General features: G+C 47.9%; 1 protein-coding gene across 2 annotated transcripts in view; it reads right to left on the reverse strand.

Moving 5' to 3' along the window:
* The window catches only part of ENTPD7 (ectonucleoside triphosphate diphosphohydrolase 7), a 47407-nt gene that overhangs the window by 14350 nt on the left and 13822 nt on the right, over positions 1-19235 (reverse strand). Inside the window, exons 4-9 of one of the 2 annotated variants that reach the window (XM_077455649.1) lie at positions 10823-11028; positions 9322-9472; positions 9027-9130; positions 7033-7092; positions 3469-3617; positions 3216-3382 (exon numbers count right to left, since the gene is read on the reverse strand). In XM_077455649.1, coding sequence (XP_077311775.1) covers positions 3216-3382; positions 3469-3617; positions 7033-7092; positions 9027-9130; positions 9322-9472; positions 10823-11028 — 837 coding nt within the window. Of the gene's footprint in view, positions 1-3215; positions 3383-3468; positions 3642-7032; positions 7093-9026; positions 9131-9321; positions 9473-10822; positions 11029-19235 lie in introns of both variants that reach the window. The other variant, XM_077455648.1, reaches the window with a different exon arrangement.

The raw sequence follows: 19235 nt of genomic DNA on the forward strand, positions 1-19235 counted from the left end.
GACATCTGGTCTGGATTCGCCAAACGTTTGGTGCGATGGATCTATTTGTATTGATTTTGCCTTTGATCAATACTCGTTTGTGAGTAGCCATTTTGCTATTTGATTTAATTTTAAATAAAGCTGTTTTATGGTAATGCACTAGGTCAGTGCGCCTTCCCCCCTTTTGTATTTTTTCTCTCTAGTATTTGAACACCCAATGTTCTAAAGGAGGGCTGCAAGACCTAGTGACTACACCATTTCAAAACTGTATATATATCACATTTCAAAGACCAAGAAACCAGAGCGCAGGAGAATTTGCTGTTCTTGGAGGACCAGAGTCACACATCACTTCTGGTCTAGGGCGAAAGTAAACAATTTTTTATTTGAGTAAAAATCTAAAAATAAAAATAAATTTAATAAATAAATAAAAAAGCACCCCCGTTCCTACGTGCAGCGGTGAGCGCATCCGTAGGTCATGCTCACATATTTAAACAGTGTTCACAGCATGCATGTGAGCTGAGGAAGAGAGGTACACAATTGGTGAGGTTGAAAAAGACACAAGTCCATCCAATCCAACCTGTGTGTGGGCTTATATTTCAATAGTACATTGTATATCCCTGTATGTTCTGGTCGTTTAGGTGCCCATCTTATAGTTTTTTTTGAATTATTGATGCTCCCCTCTGAAACCATTGCTTGTGGAAGAGAATTCCACATCCTTACCGCTCTTACAGTAAAGAACCCTCTACACAGTTTAAGGTTAAACCCCTTTTCTTCTAATTTTAGTGAATGGCCACGTGCCTTTTTATTCCCTTTTGCGGAAAAGTTTTATCTCTGTTGTGGGGTCACCAGTACAGTATTTGTACATTGCATTCATATCCCCTCTCAAGCGTCTCTTCTCCAGAGAGAATAAAGGTCAATTGTAGAGACTTTCCCCAAAGCAGACATCCTCCAGACCCTTTATTATCCTTGTTGCCCTTCTTTGTACTCGCTCCATTTCCAGTACATCCTTCCTGAGGACTGGTGCCCAGAACTGGACAGCATACTCCAGGTGCGGCCGGACCAGAGTCTTGTAGAGCGGGAGAATTATCGTTTTATCTCTGGAGTTGATCCCTTTTTTAATGCATGCCAATATTCTATTGGCTTTGCTTGCAACAGCTTGGCATTGCATGCCATTGTTGAGCCTATCATCTACTAGGACCCCCAGGTCCTTTTCCATCCTAGATCCCCCCAGAGGTTCTCCCTCCAGTGTATAGATTGCATTCATATTTTTGCCACCTAAATGCATTATTTAAAATTTTTCTTCATTTAACCTTATTTGCCATGTAGTTGCCCCACCCCATTCATTTGTTCAGATCTTCTTGCAAGGTTTCCACATCCTGCGGAGAAGTTATTGCCCTGCTTAGCTTAGTATTGTCTGCAAATACAGAGAGCTGTTTACCCCATCCTCCAGGTCGTTTACGAATAAATTAAATAGGATTGGTCCCAGCACAGAACCCTGGGGGACCCCACTACCGACCCCTGATCATTCCGAGTACTCCCCATTTATCACCACCCTCTGAATTCGCCCTTGTAGCCAGTTTTCAATCAATGTACTCACCCTATGGTCCATGCCAACTGACCCTAGTTTGTAAAGTAAACGTTTATGGGGAACTGTATCGAATTCCTTTGCAAAATCCAGATACACCACGTCTACGGGCCTTCCTTTATCTAGATGGCAGTTCACCTCCTCATAGAAGGTTAATAGATTGGTTTGGCAAGAACAATTCTTCATGAATCCATGCTGATTACTGCTAATGATACCGTTCTCATTACTAAAATCTTGTATATAGTCCCTTATCATCCCCTCCAAGAGTTTACATACTATTGATGTTAGGCTAACTGGTCTGTAATTCCCAGGGATGTATTTTGGCCCTTTTTTAAATATTTGTGCTACATTGGCTTTTCTCCAATCAGCTGCTACCATTCCAGTCAGTAGACTGTCCGTAAAAATTAGGAACAACGATCTGGCTATCACTTGACTGAGTTCCTTAAAGTGATTGTAAAGGATCTTTTTTTTTTTTTTTTTAATAACAAACATGTCATACTTACCTCCACTGTGCAGCTTGTTTTGCACAGAGTGGCCACGAACATCCGCTTCTGGGGTCCCCCGACGGCTCTGTCGGCTCCTCCCCACATCAGATAACCCTCTAGGAGAAGTGCTTCTCCGAGGGGGTTACCTTGCGGGCATGCTCCAGAGTCCAGCATTTGCATCTATAGACACGAATGCCGGACTTGGCCCTGCCCTCCCACTGCAATGCTATCAATCTAGCCATTTAGGACACTAGACACTGGCTAGAGCTGGTGTGCTCGTCTCCAGCACAAGAAAGAGAGGGGATGTGCATAAAAGATGAGCATTTATTTTTTATTTTTTTATAAAAAGGTGAACTTATCCTTTAAAGCAGTGGTCATCAACCCTGTCCTCAGGGCCCACTAACAGGCCAGGTTTTATGTATTACCTTGGGGGGAGATGCAGACTAGAATACTGCAATCACTGAGCAGCAAATGATATCACCTGTGATGTATTTCAGTTATCTTGCAAACCTGGCCTGTTAGTGGGCCCTGAGGACAGGGCCGATGACCACTGCTTTAAAGCATACCTAGTTTCATAGTTTCATAGTTAGTAAGGTTGAGTAAAGACACCAGTCCATCCAGTTCAACCTGAGTGAGTGTCTACCCCTAACCCTGTACATTGCACACTCACATTGGTCCCTACCCTCAAGGAGCCCACAATCCAAAGTCCCCATTCATCTACTAGGGCCAATTTTGGACAGAAGCCAATTAACCTAGCTGCATGTCTTTGGAGTGTGGGAGGAAACCGGAGTACCCGGAGGAAACCCACGCAGGCACAGGGAGAACATGCAAGCTCCAGGCAGGTAGTGTCGTGGTTGGGATTCGAACCACCGACCCTTTTTACTGCTAGGTGAGAGTGCTAACCACTACACCACTGTGCTGCCCACCTGTCAGATGTAATACCTGTAATAGAAAAAGTAATTTAGGTACCTTCCTGGTGGGCCATGTGTTGATATGCCACCTCTTCTCTTCCCCCCCGTGGCCACTGCAAGCATTTGACAGGCCAGATGGGGTTGAATACCTGATTACCCTGCCAACTCATTTGTTAGTACAAGAATGCAAGCACAGGAAGGGCATACATACTCCATGCAGACAACCCCCCCCCCCCCCCATCACATACATCTCACCTGTTTTTTGCCATGGTATCATTGAAAACCATGTCTTCATATCGCTGCCGAGCAAAGTTCCCCCCGAAGCCCATGAAGGTGGTGACGAAGACCCGGTAGACATGTTCTGTATGTTGCAGATCACACCCCAAGTTGAATTCAGCCAACATCTCTTTGGCCACTTCCTCCTGGAAGACAAGAGATGACATTTCCTGGATGTCTGAACCATTTGGTCATTTCTCCAGTTATCTCTGAAGGGGATAAGGATACATACGTGCTCTGCCGACGGGAAGGTCATGGTTTTCGGAACCTCGTAGGCGATCTGGAGTGAGCCGCCACCCATGTCTATAATGCCGACAGTTCTCTTACGGATGATGGCTTCCTCCTGGGTACCGATCGTCACGGCGACCACGGCATCTTCATCTAAAGAACGCAACAATCCGCTTACTGGATGTACAGAGGAAGGCCATTAGTACATCAGACACATCACTGCCATCAGGTATTACCATGCTTGACGTGTTCTTCTACAGCAACATACAGGTTACATTGACATTAAATGTCTTCTCCAGAAATCCTCCATACACATCCTCTACTTCATGACCCCCTCTAACTTATTTTTCATGAAATGGTTTCTTATGTTGTGTACAGGCAGAAAAAGTCAGACGGAATCATTTCATCGGATATTCCGATCGTGTGTGGGCTTTTTTTTTTTTTCAAAAATTCTGACGGACATAGAAATAGAACATGTTGTAAATCTTTCCGATGGAATCAATTCCTATCGGGAAAAACGTTCATCTGTGTGCTGGTCCAACGGACCAAAAAACGACGCAAGGACAGCTATTGACTACTGGCTATTGAACTTCCCTTTTCTAGTCCTGTTGTACGTCATCACGTTCTAAACGACCGGACTGTGGTGTGATTGTGTGTAGGCAAGTCTGTTTCAGCGGAGCTCTGTCAGAAAGGCCGTCAGATTTTATTATGACGGAAAAAACGGTCGCGTGTATGCTGCTGCATTTGTTTTTTTTCTGCCTCCTTGTAACATCTTCTGAGCTCCCTAACCTCCCTCCACCCCCTCACTTCTATTTGTTCAGAAGGTTACTTGCAGTCATCTACACTGCAAACTACGCATCCCATAGTAAGCAGCTCACAGTCCATCTCAGGAGCGAGCAGGAGAGGGTGGCTATGCTCGGACATACAATGGGACCATGGAGAGCAAAAAATAAATACAAATTTAATAAAATAATATAGAATCTGTAAATTTGGAGGAAGCAGAGAGCAATAGAAGGGACTACTGGGGAATATCATTTTCTTTGTTTAAAGCGACAGTTTTTTTATTTTATTTTTATTTTTTTATAAAGTAATAAACATGTCAGACTTACCTGCTCTGTGTAATGGCTTTGCACAGAGCGGTCCCGATCCTCCTCTTCTGGGGTCCCAGCAGCGCTTCTGGCTCCTTCCTCCCACCAAGTGTCCCCATAGAAAGTTGCTTTCTGTAGGGCCACTAGAGAGGGCTCACTCCCGAGCCACCCTGTCCGTGTCTATGGATAAAGGACAGTGCGGCTCAGCACCGCCTCCTTGTCACAGAATGCGACTGACAGCAGGGAGAGCCAATGGCAGCTGCAAGTGTGCACTTATTTTTTTTCTATTTTTTTTTCAAAAGGTGAACTTTTAATACATGATAGAGAAAACCAATATCCACTGATATGAGATCTTTATATTACATTGGGATTGGTAGTTGATCGTTCATGTCCAATTTTGGGTGGAGCACTATAAGTGCGTATCAACTGAATGTGTGCTACGCAGTGGATATTGATTCTCTCGATCATTTATTTAAAGAGGAAGTAAATCCAGATGGGTTTTACTTCCTCTTTTTTCCCTTGCTCTTCTTTTATGATGTAAAAGCATAATGGATCATGTATGCATCATATGCCACTTACCTGCAAATTAAGCCCACGCTGTTCCCGCTGGTGGCCACATCCATCTTCGCCCCTCTTCTTTCCGGGGCCGCAGACTCCGGCTCTGTGACTGTCCGGAAACCGCATGACGTCACGGGCACTTGCGAGTGAAGAAACGGCACGGAGGTCTGTTTGTTCACATCACATGCGCCGATGACATCATCGGCACACTACAAGGTAGATATCTCCTAAACAGCGCATGTTTAGGAGATATTTCCACTACCTATAGGCAAGCCTTATTCTACGCTTACCTATAGGCTAAAGCGCCAATCGGGGGTTTACAACCACTTTAAGAATTAGGTATTCTAGAGCAGCGAAACGCATTTATTTGTTGTTTGAGCCTGTAATCCTAACCACATTACGGTGCAACCTCCTGCACCCCTATAAAGGTCTGTTTTTCTTCAGGTATTTAATTCCAACTGCGTCCATACCACTCACTTCTTCTGGATCATTCGTTGTCATTGGTCCTTCTTCTGAGACTAGAAGCTTTGGATGGAAACACTTTCTGGATACGGTCAGGCCCATCAGGTGAAAAGTTTGCTTTTTGTGATTAGTTAGCAGTGCCAAGGGTTACATTACTGTTAGGTTTAGGGTGAGGGGTAGGAATAGGGATAGGAAACCAAAGCCCCGTGTCCTTCCGCTGGAGACGAAAATGGAGACGCTGCACTTCCTGTTCTCAGAAGTGGGGAATCTCTGCATTGGGCTTGTACTGCGCCCAATACTCCGCCCATCCCTACATTCCGCCCACTCTTAGCCCCTGTACACACGGTCAGAGATTTTGCCAACCAAATCCGTCGGATTTTGCCCGTCGGATTTAGTCCGACGGATTGTGTCCGAAACTGTTGCATACACACGGTGGGGCCAAGTTGGCGAAAAATCCGATCATTCAGAACGTGATGACGTAATTTCATTACGATGGGACTACATTCAGGCTAGTAGCCAATAGCTTTGATGTAGGAATTTGATCTGAGCATGCGTGGCACTTGGTCAGATGAAAATGCTCTACACATGATCGGATTAGGTCCGTCCGGCCCAGTTGGTCGGGAAATATTTCCAACATGTTGGAAAATTGGGTCGGACGGAGATTCGGACGGAATCAGTCCGATGCATACCACACACAGTCGGATTATCTGACGACACGGTCCGATAAGACTCATTCCGACAGATTCTCCGACCGTGTGTACAAGGGCTTATACTCTGCCCATCCCTACATTCCGCCCACTCTTGTACTCTGCCAATCCCTACATTCCGCCCACTCTTGTACTCTGCCCATCCCTACATTCCGCCCACTCTTGTACTCTGCCCATCCCTACATTCCGCCCACTCTTGTACTCTGCCCATCCCTACATTCCGCCCACTCTTGTACTCTGCCCATCCCTACATTCCGCCCACTCTTGTACTCTGCCCATCCCTACATTCCGCCCACTCTTGTACTCTGCCCATCCCTACATTCCGCCCACTCTTGTACTCTGCCCATCCCTACATTCCGCCCACTCTTGTACTCTGCCCATCCCTACATTCTGCCCACTCTTGTACTCTGCCCATCCCTACATTCCGCCCACTCTTGTACTCTGCCCATCCCTACATTCCGCCAACTCTTGTACTCTGCCCATCCCTACATTCCGCCCACTCTTGTACTCTGCCCATCCCTACACTCCGCCCACTCTTGTACTCTGCCCATCCCTACACTCCGCCCACTCTTGTACTCTGCCCATCCCTACACTCCGCCCACTCTTATACTCTGCCCATCCCTACACTCCTCCCACTTGCATACATCACCGCCTCCTACAGCGCACCCACCCTGGTGAAACCCTGCCAAGGTGCTTAGGAGGAGTGTAATGAGCGCTTACTATTAGTGTAAATTTGATGAATTACTGACTCACCATCTATGACATGATCAAACCGTCCAAGAACAGAATTTATACTGATCCACGCATAGACTCCTACAAAATCAAAACACAACACAAGTTTACATTTTGTATAGAATTGTAACAGTAATCATACAAAAGCTGATCAGGGTTGGGACCTTCATACCATCGGGTCTTCTTCATGCCAGCACCCAGGAGTCATGTGGCCACAATATGCATTAGGGATGTGACGTGACACACCAACACACTGCGTGTTTCCAAAATATGGAACAACAAGCCAATGAATGTGCATAGCAAGGTGTGCTGGGATGCTGTTTAGAATGAATAGTACCGCATCACACCGAGACATGTACTGAACATTACCGCACCTTATTAGAATGCCACAGAACAAAATGGGCCCCAAAGAAATACAAGTTTTACTTTATCCACCTAGAAACCTAAATACCTATGCTGTGCCCACTCCCATAGTGCACCCACTCCTATACTGTGCCCACACATATACTCCCATGCTGCGCCCACTCTCCTATACTGCTGTGCCCACTCCTCTACTGTTCCCACACATATACTCCCATGCTGCGCCCACTGTCCTATACTGCTGTGCTCACTCCTATGCTGCGCCCCCCCCCCACTCCTATACCGCTATATCCTTCACCCACACTCCTATAGTCCTATGCTGCGCCCCCCACACCTATACTGCTATCCTGTGCCCTCTCCTTTCCCACTACTATACTCCCATGCTGCTATACTGCTATCCTGTGCCCTCTTCTCCTTTCCCACTCCTATACTCCCATGCTGCACCCACACATATACTCCCATGTTGCACCCACTCTCCTATACTCCCATGCTGTGCCCCCCACTCCTATACTCTCATGCTGCGCCCCTCACTCCTATACTGTGCCCCCACTCTTATACTCCCATGCTGCCCCCCCCACACCTATACTGTTGCGCCCTCTCCTTTGCTCCCATGCTGCGTCCACTCTCCTATACTGCTGTGCCCACTCTCTAATACTCCCAAGCTGCGCCCCCCACTCCTATACTCCCATGCTGCGACCCACACTCCTATACTCCCATGCTGCTATACTGCTATCCTGTGCCCTCTCCTTTCCTGCTCCTATACTCCCATGCTGCGCCCCCCACACCTTTACTACTTTACTGCTGTGCCCACTCTCCTATACTGCTGTGCCCCCCACTCCTATAGTGCCCATTCCTATACTCCAATGCTGCGCCCCCCACTCCTATACTCCCATGCTGCGCCCCACCCCCCACTCCTATACTGTGCACCCATTCCTATAATCCCATCCTGCGCCCCCCCCCTCCCCCCCCCTCCACTACGCCCTTTACAGAGACCCTCCTTGCTAGTAATGGTTGTCAGGGAAGGGCTCTCATAGATTCTAATTCAATTCTACAACTTTCCTGGAATCACAACTAACATCATATGAAGATATTAGAGGATCCAGACCTGACCCTTCCCCCTCTGCTTGGAGGTCTGCCAATTACTGAGAGAGTGCAGAGCTCTAGAAGGAAAGCTCTTCATTTTCTGGGCCCCGCTGCGGCCATTATGGTACACGACAACCAGGTGCCAACAACTGACAGGTAAAGCAGAACTAAACTCTGACCATGTTCTAATCTTCGGATTGGAGGGACAATCCAGTGTCCTGCCAGTAATACTCCTCCACATTCCATGGGCTGGGTGGCTTTGCTGCCAGATGATCGCAAGTAAGAGGTGCAGACTAAAACTACAAAATACACCCCCCCCTTCCCCCACAATGATGCAAAGACAATTTCTTCAATGCATGTACACCCATCTCATATCCCGTTGACTGTCTCTTCCCAACCAAACCCGTGTCTCTGAGCAATGGACCATCACCAGTGTAGAGCTCCTTCAACATCCATGTGTTCCCTTCCCGAGGGATGTCCGGGGAACTGCAGGGCTTATGATGGGGTTACACGGGGACAGTGTGGCAAACACTTATTTCAATCTCTATTGCATTGAACCTTTATTACTATACCTTCTTGTTTTCCAGAGATCACCTCAGCATGGGCATCGGAGAACAGAAAATCAAAATCCCGAGGAACGTCCTTCACCAGATCCTGAAGGATGGCTGCCTGCTGACTGAAGGGTGCAAATCATTAATGCAGTTTCTGAAATACTACCAAACCCCAAAATATATTATACAACAAAACCTCTCACATTGGCCAAAAACTAGGCAAACTATCAATAGCAGAGTCAGCATTCCCTACAATGTTGCCTTCCCTCCCTACTAAAGCTGGTCAGACATATTGATGGTTGTAGGAAGGTCTCACCTCTCTGGCAGAACTCTCATGCCGGCTGTACACAGGACGTATAGTGGGGTCTCCTTGTGCTTTGTCTTTGGGATGTAGGATGCAGCATAACTCAGAAGTGGGTGGATGTAATCGCTGGCCTTTTCCGGTGTCTGTGAGACGGTGGAGATACCTGCAAAGTAACATTTTTCTATTAGTATGAGTAGAAGGTTCAACAAGCATTAACCTTAACCATGTGTGCTCACCGAGAAAATCCAGATCCATTTACAGTGTACGGTGCGGACAATCCGAGATGAATGCCGATAAACTGCTGACAGTTAGCGAACCTTAGAAATGCAAATACTTCTAAACTCCACAGCCAGCTCTGCCAAACTGGCGTCCCCCAACGCCAGCTCTGCCAAACTGGTGTCCCCCAACGCCAGCTCTGCCAAACTGGCGTCCCCCACTGCACCACAAACTCCAGCACTGCTGCACCACAAACCCTAATGCCAGCACTGCAGTTTCCACCACCAGAAATCCGCCCCACCATTCCCACAGCCAGCTCTGCCACCCCGCCGCCCCCACCACCAGCTCTGCCACACCCCTGCCAGCTCTGCCACACCGCCGCCCCCACCGCCAGCTCTGCCACACCATCGCCCCCCACCACCAGCTCTGCCCCACCCCCACCACCGCCACCCACAGCCCCAGCTCTGCCACACCGCCAGCTCTGCCACATCGCCGTTCCCCCCGCCAACCCCACTGCCAGCTCTGCCGCACTTTGAACGCAACTCCTAAAGTCCACAGCATAATCAATGCCATTTTTCCATCTGTTCACAGAACAGTCTCTAGGTGGCAGCAGATACCCATCAATGATAATCCGATAAAATTTTCATTTTCTACAAAGTAATCTTCAGCTAACGTGTGGTTTTAGAAGCATTGTAAGTGATAAAAGACATAACATAGAAACAGACTTCACAGCTGTTCATTAGCCATAATGATTCTAGGAAGAAAGGAGGAGGATTAAAATAGCTTCACTTCATCACCTATAACCCCTACAGGATGCATCATCTCTGTACACATAAAATAAAACATCTTCAGCATTTTGCCCAGTACTCCGACAACTGACCATCTCTTGGCACTTATCCTAAATGTCCCCAGAAGATGGCATGTGCGAACCTTATCGGGGGGCTCAATGATCCCTACAAGCAGCAGAGACCAACCTATACCTCTAATCGGGGCTCAATGATCCCTACAAGCAGCAGAGACCAACCTATACACCTCTAATTGGGGCTCAATGATCCCTACTAGCAGCAGAGACCAACCTCTACCTCTAATTGGGGCTCAATGATCCCTACTAGCAGCAGAGATCAACCTATACCTCTAATTGGGGCTCAATGATCCCTACTAGCAGCAGAGACCAACCTATACCTCTAATTGGGGCTCAATAATCCCTATAAGCAGCACGGATAAACCTATACCTCTAATCGGGGCTCAATGATCCCTACAAGCAGCACAGATAAACAAATACCTCTGAGAAGAGTACCTGGTTTAATCTTCTTCACCACAGGCTTGCTGCTGCGATCCCTCATCTGTTTAATGTCCAGCAGGTCATGTGGATTGCCATTGTGTGGCGGCCAGAAGTAGACAAACACACGGGAGCCACTGCTGCCACAGTCCACAACAATGCCATAGTTCAGCTGGGTGTCCTCCGTGTCTGTGGCTTCCAAATCTTCAATCTGATCCAGGTACCTGAGAAGAGATGGTAGAGATACATGACGAGACAGGACCCGATTCATTTGACCAAATACAAGAGTTTGGGGGGGGGGTTTGGAGTTTCATGTAAGGACATGGCCTTTAATATTAACCACCCCAATGGCATGTACTCGTACTGACCACCCCCACGACAGGTCATCTACAAAAGGCTGAATATTACACAGACCATGTCCAGGTCTGCACACCTGGGATTTGGTGGCCTCCATCCCTCACGGCTCTTCTGGGTATGAGAACCCCCCAATGGAGTAAACCATACAGATGTGTTAGAATACAGAGGACTGGAATATCATAGCTTACATTGGCTGAGCCATTTGACTTGATGCACCCTTCCAGCCGTGGCCATGAAGAATTCACACAGATCTGCTTTCTGGATATTTCCATGTATAGGGTGTCAGGGTCACACCATCTCTGTGCTGAATGTCTGTGGAGGTTTTAGGATTATCTAATCTTATATACATCTCAGGAGTGTGATGACCATCACCTGTATTATATGCTGCCATCTAAGCAAAGAAATCTGGTTGGTAATAATGGAAGTTATGTCACTGGTGCAATACAACCCGAGAATGACGCCACCCAGCACTGGGGGGGATGACTGACACCACTGACCTACAGCCACACAACCAATATATGGGGCACAGCTGACTGATGTACAACCCCACGGCCAACCTACAGCCACCCAACCAACATATAGGGACAAGACTGACCGATGTACAGCCACGTGGCCAGTTTACAGCAACACAACAAACCGATGTACAACCACAAGGCCAACCTACAGCCATACAACCAATATACAGGGACAAGACTGACCGACGTACAACCACACGACCAACCTACAGCCGCACAACCTATATACAAGGACAAGACTGACCGATGTATATTGGTTGTGTGGCTGTAGGTTGGCTGTGTGGTTGTACATCGGTCCGTCTTCTCCTTGTATATTGGTTGTGTGGCTGTAGGTTGGCCGTGTGGTTGTACAAGGACAAGACTGACCGATATACAACCAAACGTCCAACCTACAGCCACACAACTAACCGATGTACAACCACACGGCCAACCTACAGCCACACAACCTTTATACAAGGACAAGACTGACCGATGTAGAACCACACGGCTAACCTACAGCCACACAACCTATATACAAGGACAAGACTGACCGATGTACAACCACACGGCTAACCTACAGCCACACGGCCGACTGATGTACAACCACACAACCAATATACAAGGACAAGACTGACCAATGTACAATCACACGGCCAACCTACAGCCACACAACCAACATACAGGGACAAGACCAACCGATGTACAACCACACAGCCAACCTACATACACACAACCAATATACAGGGACAAGACTGACCGATATACAACCAAACGGCCAACCTACAGCCACACAACCAACATACAGGGACAAGACCAACCGATGTACAACCTATCTACAAGGACAAGACTGAACGATGTACAACCACACGGCCCACCTACAGCCACACAACCAATATACAGGGACAAGACTGACCGATGTACAACCACAAGGCCAACCTAGAGCCACACAACCAACATACAGGGACAAGACTGACCGATGTACAACCACAAGGCCAACCTAGAGCCACACAACCAACATACAGGGACAAGACTGACCGATGTACAACCACAAGGCCAACCTAGAGCCACACAACCAACATACAGGGACAAGACTGACTGATGTACAACCACACGGCCAACCTACAGCCACACAACCAATATACAGGGACAAGACTGACCGATGTAAAACCACACGGCCAACCTACAGCCACACAACCAACATACAGGGACAAGACTGACCGATGTACAACCACACGGCCAACCTACAGCCACACAACCAATATACAGGGACATGGCCAACCGATGTACAACCACTTGGTCAACCGACAGATTTGGTCTCAGAAGACCACGGGCCCATTCACAAGGCGCATCACGACTAACCCATACACAGTAGGAAACAGGCTGTGAAACTTCAAGACTTCACTTCCTGTTTCCCTTATTAGAGATGCCGGAACCTGCACCCCTAAGCTGATTGCAAAAAACATCTCGGGTGAGCACGGCGCTGGATCCTGGGACAAGAACATGTCCTTGTATTAAAGGTCAGCAGCTACAGTATTTGTAGCTGCCGATGCTGACTTCATTTTTTCTGTAGGAGCCTGGAGCTCCTCTTTAAAACGTTACAAGCGTTTTATTAGATATTTGTGTGCTGACTGGCCGGACTGAGTGCTGGAAAGAGTTATAAAATCCACAGAGATGCGACGGTTCGGAATTGATATGTTGGGGAAATCTGCATTCTTCAGATGCTTTGTGCCCGGATGGCATGCCGATACAACGTCCTCCATTCTCTCCGCATGGCTGACCAGGAACAAGGACACGGATTAGTTGTGACTTCACAGCCTCCCACCTGTTCTGGGTTATTGGTGATGAAAACACTGAAGCACACATATTAGAATGACAGCCAGGCAGCTAGCATTCCTAGCACTGGCAGGCTGCAGATCTCTTCCTCTAGGTATACAGATTGCTCTGACACACAGTACATAAGGGAAGGAGAATAATTCCGGATAGTACATGTGTTGTGTACAGACAATAATGAGCCTAATGCACCTCATAAGATCCATCCTGCCGAGAGTCAAACACTCCACAGGGGATAGGAATAGGAGAGATTATATTCTGCTTACATCCACAGCATGTCTGTCTGCTGATCACAACTCATCTATTATATGGAATCAAGGCACTAGAAAGGGGCCGCAGCAGCCGCCGGGTTTGCTTAGTGTGCAGAAATAAAATGGAGGAAGCGGAGAGAACTAACAGACTGCGGCTCTGATGGAGATAACTAACGTCATTAGGACTCCTCAGAGGGATGAAATTATCCCAAACTGAGCCCCATTCTCCTACCAATAACGGATAACAGGCCCTGGAGGCAGCTGGAACCAGCATTAGGCCAGTCCTACGGCATTCTCCGGTGGCCAAACTGATATTGACCGAGATGGTGAGTAACTAACAAGAGAAACCACAATCAGGTTACTGGAAGGGAACGTGTTGTTGCAAGCAGAAAGTAGACCGCGGAGCTGGGGAGTGAGGAGACCCTCAAACCTAAACAGTCCTGTAATCTGATTACACTGGAACACAAATGGTGTCAGTGACTATTCTCAGCCTGACCTTACTACATTTGTGGCTTCACCGTTACATTATGTCTGAGCTTCCTCCCAGGGCAGTCTATGCAGACTTGTACTAGGTTTAGACCCAGCATTTCAAAATGATTAAGAGACAGCCATCACCCCATATTAGGAAGTCTCCAAAAAAGAACCTTCAGGGCAGGACCACCAGGAGACCCCCATTACCCCATAGCAGGAAGCGCCCAAACAAGAACCTCCCCGGCAGGACCACCAGAAGACGCTCATCACCCCAAGGCAGGAAATGTCCAAACAAGAATCTCCCCAGCAGGACCACCAGAAGACACTCATCACCCCAAGGCAGGAAGTGCCCAAAAAAGAACGTTCAGGGCAGGACCACCAGGAGATACCCATTACCCCATAGCAGGAAGCACCCAAACAAGAACCTCCCTACCGGCAGGACCACCAGAAGACACTCATCACCCCAAGGCAGGAAGTACCCAAACAAGAACCTCCCCGGCAGGACCACCAGAAGACACTCATCATCCCGAGGCAGAAAGTGCCCAAAAAAAGAACGTTCAGGGCAGGACCACCAGGAGATACCCATCACCCCATACCATGAAGTGTCCAAACAAGAATTTTCCGGCCACGACCACCAAGAGACCCCCATCACGCCATAAAAGGAAGTGCCCAAACAAGAAGCTTCCCTGGCAGGACCATCAGGAGACACCCATCACCCTATAACAGGAAGTGCCCAAACAAAAACCTTCCCAGCAGCATGACCAAAAACACCCATCGCCCCATACCAGGAAGTGCCCAAACAAGAACCTTCGGGGCAGGACCACCAGGAGACACCCATAAACCCATACCAGGAAGTACCTGAACAAGAACCTCCCCGGCAGGACCACCAGAAGACACTAATCACCCCAAGGCAGGAAATGTCCAAACAAGAATCTCCCCGGCAGGACCACCAGAAGACACTCATCACCCCGAGGCAGGAAGTGCCCAAACAAGAACCTTCAGGGCAGGACCACCAGGAGACACCCATAAACCCATACCAGGATGTGCCTAAACAAGAACCTTCAGGGCAGGACAACCAGGTATTTTCATGAAAAGGTGAAAATTTCAAATAATTGAAAAAGACTTTTGAAATAATATAAACATTTTTAAAAAGAGATTTTAGTGCTTGGGTACACATCTGCTGAGGGCTGTGTTAGAAAGCAGCAGCTGGTGAACTCCGGCGTTTTGGCAGCAGCCCCATCTTGTTTTCTGAAATCTTGATCCAACATAACCATTTATGGGAATTTTTCCCGACCCAGTAGTACACAGCAACACCCCTGAAGAAGAGGGGAGTCTATTTGCCCGAAACGTGTTGGCTTGAAGTTCATGCTGCTACTATGTAATAAACGTCTACGAATCATACTTTAGAAGTTGCAATTCTCTGGACACCAGGCGCTCCTTCCTTCTTATCCAAGTCTACATGCTAAACAACTGTAAGGTTGCACAATAAAGGCAGCAGCAAAATCCCCAAGAGGGCCCATCACCACAATCCATCACTAGGCACAATCCACAGAAAGGTATTCCTTCCTTCCTGGCAACACAAATACCCATCCTGGACCAAATCAAGGTAATTACTGCTCCAGGTGGTGTCGCTTGTGTTCACACCATCCTAGTATATAGGAGATGAAGGGTGCCGGCTCAGCAAAGTCAAATGGCAGAAAATGGAAAAAGGACGGCCGCACTCCAAAATAATGCTTTCATTGAATAAACCTTGATCCATACATCAATCAGAGACACAGGTCCAGATGATATCCGACGCGTTTTGCACCATTAATAGCAGTTAACGATAGCTATGATTAAGCTCCATTAACAGTGCGAAATGCGTCAGTATCATCGGGACCTGTGTCTCTGATTGATGTACGGATCAAGGTTTATTCAATAAAGGCATTATTTTGAAGTGCACCCATCCTGGACCAGTGACCAATCCAGTCAGTCCAGCACGGTCTACAACACAAGCTTAACTGGAAACAAGGAATTTGCACCAGGTGTAGGCGGGCCCCATACAGGGAAACCAGGCCTCCAGATAATGATTTATCCAGTACTGTGACCTCTGTGTAAGTCTGAGAACCTGCGGAGTCATATTGGCACATTTTTTTGCATGGAATTGGCCAAGAAGGTGGACAAACCTGGCAGGAGATGATGAAACCTTACCCCCCTAAAAGACAGACAAATGCACCAACCACTCCCCCACCCCCTCCAGTGCCCTCCCATGCAAGCGCAACAGACAGAGGTTTTGCCCCCCCCAACTATAGTGCGCTCATTGTGATAGAGGATGTGGTCTAGCAGGAAGGCATTTGTGTTGCACCAGAGGGGCAGAACTTGTACCAACCAGGTATGTGAGGAGGGTGAATGGAAGAGAGGAGAGAAAAGAGAGGAGAGAAAAGAGAGGAGAGGAGAGAAAAGAGGAGAGAAAAGAGGAGAGAAAAGAGGAGAGAAAAGAGGAGAGAAAAGAGGAGAGAAAAGAGAGGAGAGAAAAGAGAGGAGAGAAAAGAGAGGAGAGAAAAGAGAGGAGAGAAAAGAGAGGAGAGAAAAGAGAGGAGAGAGGAGAGGAGAGAAGAGAGGAGAGAAAAAGGAAAGGAGAGTCATATGTACATAAACCATACAGAGGGGTACGCCGAATCGGCACCAGAACTATTCGTATCCTTCACTGGACACAACCAGGTATGTGACTGGAGGAGAGTAGAAAGGAAACCCCCCCCTATATGTACATAAACCATACAGAGGGCTACGAGGAATCTGCAGATAATCCAGTCGTTAGGCATCCGGCCATGTAAAATCTTTTTGCCAACAGGTGGGCTAATTGGGAGATTTGGTACGGCGTTGCTCTTCATAGGACGAGGGTCAGATGTTACTCCCTCAAGGCATTAGCTGAAATTTTAGCTGTTAATCTCCACAGGCGAGCGTTGGCTCTCCCTCTCTCGGAGCACCATACTTACTCCGCAGGAATCCACTTTTCCCGGTGTTCTGCCATATAGTGTTTACGGCCATCAAATAGTGTCCGCTCCGTACTGCGCATGCGCAGTACAGAGCAGACGAAGCTTCGGAAAATCTCTGAAGCTGAACGGCGCCTGCGCCGTGAGTGGAGGTGGTAGCCCCACCATCCAAGCGGACATAGGGTTGTGAATTTTAGAGGGCCGCTCGCCACGCTGCGCTCTGCTCTTTTTTATTCCTACTCTATGTCCACTTGGAGGGTGGGGCTAGAACCTGGACTCACAGCGCAGGCGCCGCTCATCCTCGGCAATTTTCGGAATCTGTGTTGCTGTGTACTGCGCATGAGCAGTACGCGGCGGACACTATCCGATGGAGGACGTTATTTGACAAGACACCGGCACAACTTGGAGCGGGGGGGGGTTCTAAGTAATCTTTTTTCTAAAAGGGCCTGGTCTTCGAGTGGATAATAAGAGAACTTGAGACCGGGGCGGAGGTTCACTTTCCAGCAGGACAACAACCCGAAACATACAGCCAGAGTTAGAATGGAATGGTTTAGATCAAAGCATATTCATGTGTTAGAATGGTCCAGTCACAGTCCAGGCCTAAATCCAATTGAGAATCTGTGGCAAGACTTGAAAATTGCTGATCACAGATGCTCTCCATCCAATCTGACAGAGCTTGAGATATTTTGTAAAGAAGAATGGGCAAAAATGCCCCTCTCTAGATGTGCAAAGCTGGTAGAGACACCCCCAAAAAGACTTGCAGCTGTAATTGCAGCGAAAGTCGATTCTACAAAGTATTGACTCCGGGGGGCGCCATACAAATGTACCCCCCACACTTTTCACATATTTATTTGTAAAAAATTTGTAAAACCATTTATCATTTTCCTTCCACATCACAATTATGAGCCACTTTGTGTTGGTCTATCACATAAAATCCCAATAAAATACATTTACATTTTTGGTTGTAACATGACAAAATGTGGGAAATGTCAAGGGGTACGAATACTTTTTCAAGGCTCTGTATAAAGTCTAGCAGACCTGGGCTCAGCAAGCGCAACTACAAATACCAGCAATCTCCCCCCCTGGGATGGAAGATAATGAGTTTCCTCCACCAAAACATGTGCTTCAGACGAGCTCCGAAAATCTCCATGACGAGCAGATTAGATTTAATGAATTGTCTGGCCGGGTTTGGTGGCCTTTGATGTCTCCTCCAGGATCTGATCCGGCTTAGAGTTTTCAGCAGAACATTGTACACAATCATGTCTAATGATCTGAGGTCATTACCAGAAGACTTGAATCATTTTTCAGCTTCAGAACACCGGCAGGTGCTTGGGAGGGAAGGGGGAGGGAATGGGGGGTGTCCAGGAACTCGGCATCTGGGATTTCAGAGGCACGTACGACCCTGGAGGCAGCTGTGACCATCACAAGTGTGCCGTGAGAGCGCCAACACCTGGTACCCTGGAATCTGGGCTCATTACAGAGGAGTCAATGCCAGGCCTGGGAGATGTGCTCAGCATTACCGAATTCACCAACCGACGGCCTCCAACTTTCCTCTACATGTACATAGATCACCAATAATGATCTGATTAATGGGGGGGGGGGGGAATTAGAAAAGGTGCGACACCCACTGGGAATACCCAGGTACCCCACAGTGCACCACCAACTAATCACTTAGAAAGCAAACACATTGATAGGAGTCTGCAGCCAAGTCCCATGACAAGTGAGGTCCCAAGTCTTCTGTTCTCTTCCCTGCAAAGCTGAGGCCTCCTACGGGCCCCCCCCCCCCCCTCACTCCCACTGACTGCTGGATCCGCTCAGTCATGTGATGAAAGATGAACCAACAAGGTTGGCTGGTGGTGGGCCCGGAGTCAATGGACACCCCTTAAAAGAAGAGACACCTCCCACATCACTGAGCGGATGCAGCGGTCAGTAGGAGTGAGGGGGGCCCCGTAGGAGGCCACAGCCTATCCCCCCCCCCACATCACTGAGCAGATGCAGCGGTCAGTAGGAGTGAGGGGGGCCCCGTAGGAGGCCACAGCCTCCCCCCCACATCACT

The sequence above is a fragment of the Lithobates pipiens genome, unplaced genomic scaffold, assembly GCF_037356315.1.
Source record: "Lithobates pipiens isolate NorthernLeopardFrog02 unplaced genomic scaffold, aLitPip1_a1.2 Scaffold_25, whole genome shotgun sequence".
In the NCBI taxonomy this organism is placed as follows: Eukaryota; Metazoa; Chordata; class Amphibia; order Anura; family Ranidae; genus Lithobates; species Lithobates pipiens.